Raw genomic sequence first — 6,476 nt, 5'->3', positions numbered from 1 at the left:
AAAAAAAAAAAAAAAAAAAAAAAAAAAAAACCACGTATTCATATTTGCATACCTGTGTTAATTTGTAGGGTGCTAAGAAATTGTTACATCAACAGGTAAACATTTTAAATTTTGATAAATATTGCCAAATTAGCACAGCATATAAGAATGTTCCCTTTTATTTAACCCTTGCATATGCTAGGTGCTATTGGGGCCTTTTCTGCCAATTTACTAAGCATTTATTTAGGGATTACCAGTGTTCTAGATGCAAGGGAACAGCGGTGATCAAAATAGAAAAAATTCCTGCCCAAATGAAACTTACACTGTAATGGAGTAGACAATCAGTGAAGAAAATATTATGGCAATTGGTGATAACTATTTTTAAAAGAAATAAATTGAGAGAGTAGGTTCCGCAATGGGGATGGTGGTGGTGTTTAAATAGGGCTGTCATAGAAGACCTCCCTGAGGAAATAAACTTGGGCAGTGCATAAAGAATATTCCAGTAGAGTGATATGAAGCACAAAAGCCTGGAAGCAAGAGGCTAGTGTACCTGGAATGCAGTGGGCCAAGGGTAAAGCAGAAGACAAAAATCTGAGAGATGACAGGTGAGGAGAGTCAGCCCATGAAGGGCCTTGGATTACAGTGAACAGGATGGGAAGCCATTAGATGGTTTGACAAGATTCTATTAATGTTTTAGAAGGTTTCCTTTGCTGTGTTGAAAACTCACTACAAGAAGACAAAGGTGGCAGCAGGGAGACCAGATAGGAGCCAGTGACAATATTCTAAGTGAGAGATGATGGTACCACTAGGTAGTTGGTATCAGGGAATTGGTAGTGAGTGGTCAGATCTTGAATATATTTTTAAAGGCATTTCCTTCCAGATTAGATGCGTGGGATTTGAGAGAAAAAAAAAGGAGTCAAAACTGTCACTGAGACTTTTGGCCTGAACAACTGGAGGAATGGAATTGCCATTTACTGAAATAGAGAAGACTGAGAGACCAGGAATCGGATTTGGATATGGTAAAAATTTTCCCATTAGAAATCCAAGAGGATGGAGACACGGAAGGAGAATGCATCAAGCCCAGGCGGTGGTGGAAAGATGACAGAGTATCTGGATTCCCTAAGTTTTTCCTTTTCCTGTTACTGGGAATAGAGTCCCTTCGCAGCTTGGGGCTGGAGGACACACCTAAACATGTGGAACCCCAGTGTCGGGCAGCCAGAGCCAAATCCGTATCCCCCCAACATCGGGTACCCTGGAGGTTCCAGTCCTGCCCACCTACCACCTGTCAATCCACCCTTTCCTCCTCCCCCAGGAGTTCCCCAGTGCAATCCAGCTTTCCCCCTAGGTGGGCCCCTTCCTCCTGTGCCACAGCCAGAGTATCCAGGATGCTAACCCTCAGGTCCCTACCCTGTTCCATACCCACTGCCTGCCCCTGGAATGCCTCCTGTGAATCCCTTGGCTCCTGACATGGTCGGAGCAGCAGTGATAGTGGACAAGAAGATGCAGAAGAAAATGAAGAAAGCTCATAAAAAGAGGTACAAGCACCACAAGCATGGCAAGCATTCCTTCTCCTCTTCTTCCTCCTCTTCCAGCAGTGACTGACTGAATACAGGCCCTGGACTCTTCCCTCAAGTCTCACCAGTTCTGCTCTCCCATCAAGCTTCAGAAGCCATGTTGTACTGGGGGAAAGTAGCCCTTGTGCTCCCCACCCCTACCCCAACCTGAGCCTAACCCTACTGTTCAGCCCTGAGTGGTCAGGAAAATGGGAAGAGGATTGCCATGGCATGGCCATCTTCTTGCTGCTTGGATATATCATATAGCTAATGAGGTTAGCAGGGGAGCTATTTTTTGAAGATGATGAACTAAATGTTGAAGACAAGTTTGAGATCTATAAAATGTGATTTTTACTTCGTCTTATAATACTTGTGATTGGGGAGGTTTATGGAAATTTATGATGAAAAACCTCTATCTTTTTTGTAATGTTGGCATACTTGGGGAATTTAGTGGCAAATACATTTCCCAGCAGGCCTTTTGTTGGTTGCACTAACTGCAAGGTTTCTGGGAAGTATAAAAAAAAAAAAGAAATTGAAGACGAGATATCAAGTAGAAAACTTGGTATGTAAGTGTGAGATTCATAGAAGAAGTTGGGCTGGGATAAAAAAAACTGGGAGTCAACAAATGGTATTTAGAGTCATGAGACAGATTAAGGAAGAGTAGAAGAAAGACACAGAAAAGCAGTTGGTGAGTTAAGAGGAAAACTGATAAGAGTCAAGAGAAGACATTGTTTTGAAAAGGAGGGAGTAATGGATTATGTCAAATGCTGCTAGAAGATCATCAAGTCAAATGAGGACTGATAATTGTCATTGGATTTAGCAGTGCTCACAGTCATGACAAGAACAGTTTTGATGGAGTGTTGTAATTGGAATAATTTAAGAAAAAATAGGAAGAAACAAATCAGACACACATGTAGACAACTTTTTCAAAAAGCTTTGAAGTATAGAGGGACTAAAGTATAGAGTTAGGAATGGTGGCTTAATCAAGGTAACATGTTAGCCAGAATAGAGATTTTGAAGCCAGAGAGAGCAAGAAAGTTGAGGGTGTATGTGAGAAATGATTATAAAAATATAGGATTAAAATGGTTATTTCTTCTGTTACTGAGGTTAAGCATCTTTTTACATGTTTATTGGCCATTTATTTTTGTGTGTGTGAATTACCTGTGCATATTCTTATTGGGTGGTTCATCTTTTCCTTATGAGTGTTTAGGAATTCTCTATATAATAAAGATGTCAGCCTTTAGTCATATGTGTTGCATATATTTTTCAAAATTTTTCATTTGTCTTTTGACTTGATTTTTTTCTGTGTATAGTTACAGGATTCATGTCATGCTCATAACAGCCTTCCTTATTCCAGGATTGTGAAAGGATTTGCCTATATTTTCTTCTAATACATTTATGGTTTCAGTTTTTTCCTAAGTTAAAGTCTTTGATTCATGTGGGTTTCATTTTGGTGAAAGTCATGGGGTGGGGATCTAATTTTTTTTTTCCAAATGATTTTTATTAAATAATGCCTTTACCCCTGCTAATTTGCAAGACTACTATTTGTTTGGCATCTCTTTTGGATTATGTTCAAATCCATTGTCTGCCCATCCTTGTAATAGTACAAATCTGTTTTCATTTCTGTAGCCTCAAGATAAAGTTTACTCTCTGGTATGTCTAGGTCATGTTTTCGTACTACCACCATTACTATTATTTTTCCAAATGTTCCTGAATCTTTTAATGTGTTTATTTTCCCAGATAAGAATACCACCAGTATGTGTCAAGCATATATGTGCAGTATTACTAAGTGTTTCACATATATACTTATTTTCATCATTGTGACAACCATGTCAGGGATATATTACTGTTATTTCAATCTTGGCAATGAGGAAACTGAGACATTAGAAGAATATATAACATGCCCAAGGTGACAAGGCTGGTAACCAGTGAAGCTGTGATTTGAGCCAGGCAGTCAGGTTCCAGAGACTATGCTTCTACTTCTCTATATATACTGTAGAGTTACTGATCTAAGCCATTTAGATTTAGAATACAAGATACCATGTGTAGCATTTGGATCAAAATTGCATTGAATTTACAGAAAATTTTAGGTAGAATTGGCATATTTATGATACATATCATTCTATCCAAAGCCAAGATACAGCTTTTCATTTATTCAGATCTTTAATGACTTTTACACAGAATGCTAGTTTTCTTCATGTAGATCCTCTGTTTTATTTTAAGCTTTTTCCTTCATGTGTTTCATTTGTGTTGCTATTAATAGAATTTTTCCTCTTTTGTGTTTTAGCTGGTTGTTGTTGATATATTGGAAAACTTTTGATGTTTTTTGGTTGGAAAGTTGTTTTTTTTCTTTTAAATTTGTAATTAACCATTTACCAAATTTTCTTACTACTAATAGTTTTTTCATTGATTTTTCATGAATTTTTCTAGAAATGTTATTCTGCAAATAATTTTGCTTCTCCTTTGTAATATTTATACTTTTTCTTTTAAAAAATTGGTTTTTTAAAAAATACTTTTTAAAAATTGGTTTATGCTTTTAAAACTTTGTTAACTAATAATGATGAAACTAAGCATCTTTATCTTATAAATGCCTCTGATTCATAATAATTTATTATGATACTACAGTTTTGCTTTCATGCAAAAGTATCAGTAAGGGAATGGTGATTTTTTTTCAAATGCCTTTCTGCATCTATAGATGTAATCGTTTCTCCTTTTTAATGTTAATATAGTAGTAAATGCTCATGTATTTTCTAATGTTAAGTAATTTTTGCTTCATTCTTTTAATATTTTATTTAGGACTGTTGCATATTTTATTTAGGACTGAGCGTGTGTGTGTGAGTGTATGTGTGTGCTCGTGTGTGTGTGTGTGTGTGTCCATGCCTGCATGTGTGCGCACATGCATGTGTATCCTTTCTCAGATTTTAGTTAACCATGTTGTTGACTTCCTAGAATTTAGACTTTTCATTTTCCTCTCTCCTTAAAAAGTTACAAAATTAACAGTCCTTTAAAGATAAGAAGAAATTTACCTGAGAAATTATCTGGCAGTTTGGGGTAGTTAACTAGTATCTTCCTAAATTTTTCTATGATGTGCCTGCCTATGTCTCGTAAATAATTTTCCAGATTCTATAATACAGTGATGATCATTTACATTTTCCTAGAAAGTCTTTCATCTAGGTTTTCAAATTTATTTTTTTAGGTTTGTACAAAATATTTATAATGCAAGTTTCCTAAATTTCTTCATAGTTGTAGTTAATTTAACTCCATTTGCATTTTGATATTGAACCTTCATGCTGCTTAGTTTTTTTCTAGGATTAAGTGGAGTGGTGATTTATCTTTTTTTTTTCTTTTTGATTCTTTAAAGTTTGGGCTTTTCGACTGATATATCAATTACATGGCTTCTCTATTTTTTGACTCAGTGCTTTCCGCATTTGTATTTTTGATTTTGTCTTTATACTTTCCTTAGATTTTGTCATACTACCTATCTTCCAATAAGAAACAGTTTCTATGAATTAAAACGCATCCTTTTATAAATGCAGACTTTACTTACGAAGGAAATATTAGTTATATGTAATTTAGTGTGAATTATTTTAATCCAAATATTTTCTTCAACACACAAAGGAATCATCTTTTCTTGGGACTGAATTTAATTTAATCTCCTGAGAACTTTGCTTTTTCACTGTTTCATCTGTCTGTGAGTTGTACACTGACTAAAATTAGCTCATTGAGTGGATGGGAGTTTAGATAAGGCAAGAAAAGGGGAAGGTAATTTGGGAGGATGGCTCTTACTGGGGGCAGATAGATACAGGATCTGTGGAGGGAGAGAGGCCAGAACAAGAACTGAGAGAGTAACAAAGACAAATCCTGTGAATCCTTAGTAACTTCTATGTAATGAGAGACAGGAGAAGATAAGAACTAGGATTCTGTGAGCAATGACAACCCTTTCCCTGCATTTGCCTATCAGTTTTCATTCTATTAATAGGGTATATCTGAAGATATTCTAAACCACCAACCCTTTGCAGGAGTAAAGTTTAGAATAATTGACTTTTATTGGAGTTATGGGTTTTTTTGTTTTTTGGTTTTTGGTTTTTGTTTTTTTTGCAGAAAGGTGATTTTATTTAGGTAGAGAAAAGAGAAGGAAAGGAGAAGAGAAAGGCTTCCACGAAGAGTGTGGAAGGAAATTCCAGAGGGGAAATCCCGGCGGGAGCTCCCACCGTGTGGGAGGGGATTCCAGAAAGTTGGAAATCCTGGAGTTATGTTTTAAAATATATTTTGAAAATAAAAAAGTGTTTATGAAGATTTTACCTAGAGAAGGATTTTAAAATTTCACCCAAAATTTATTGAATCATTAGAATTAGTAAAATCTCACATGTTCATGGTACTTGGGGCACTCTAAAACCATTACCTATTTTTAGAGTATTTAAAATTAGTTAATATATACATTGTACATTATATAACATTAAATTTGTATATTACATTATATCCGTCATTATACAGTAAAATACATATAGATAGTAAGCCAACATTATCAGTTTGATAAAAAGCTAGATTAACAAAAATTTACAGTACATGCTTAGTATTTATAGACAATTTAAGCTCCTCTTTCCTGGAGTAACATTATATGCAGAAGTTTTCTATGATCCTATGAATATGAACTCTCCTTTACATTTTGTGTGCCTATTTGCCTGGTCTGATTATGACTGCAGTTTGTTTTTCATTTTCCTGAATTACTGCTAACACTTAAACATATTGACTTGTTTATTCATTGAGAAAAGTAAGAAGTGTGGTCCCATATTCAATTCAGCAAATAATTCTATACCTACTATACCTACTGTGTGAAAGGTAGTATGCCAGAGATTGTATGCAGGATAAAGTGAGAGAGAGAGAGAAAGAGTGTGTGTGTGTGTGTGTGTGTGTGTGTGTGTGTGTGTGTGTGTGTGTGTGTGT

General features: G+C 35.7%; 1 protein-coding gene and 1 pseudogene across 28 annotated transcripts in view; both read left to right on the top strand.

Annotated features, from left to right (window-relative positions):
- Positions 1–6,476, top strand: part of ZEB1 (zinc finger E-box binding homeobox 1) — a 202,861-nt gene that overhangs the window by 119,110 nt on the left and 77,275 nt on the right. For 2 of the 27 annotated variants that reach the window (XM_032259691.1, XM_032259689.1), the window contains exon 1: positions 46–998. The exons of the other annotated variants lie outside the window; for them this stretch is intronic. In XM_032259691.1, the coding sequence (XP_032115582.1) occupies positions 938–998 (61 nt within the window). In that variant the 5' untranslated portion in view covers positions 46–937. Of the gene's footprint in view, positions 1–45; positions 999–6,476 lie in introns of those variants that run through there. 27 annotated transcript variants of the gene reach the window in all.
- On the top strand, positions 1,005–2,775 carry LOC116537524 (annotated as a pseudogene). The gene has a single exon (XR_004263161.1). The product of XR_004263161.1 is annotated as a proline-rich protein 13 pseudogene (transcript).

This window comes from Sapajus apella, unplaced genomic scaffold (genome assembly GCF_009761245.1).
Source record: "Sapajus apella isolate SASKATOON/1434 unplaced genomic scaffold, GSC_monkey_1.0 scaffold111, whole genome shotgun sequence".
In the NCBI taxonomy this organism is placed as follows: Eukaryota; Metazoa; Chordata; class Mammalia; order Primates; family Cebidae; genus Sapajus; species Sapajus apella.
Note: the sequence above shows the minus strand (reverse complement) of the source record. Positions and strands in the feature narration are given on the sequence as shown.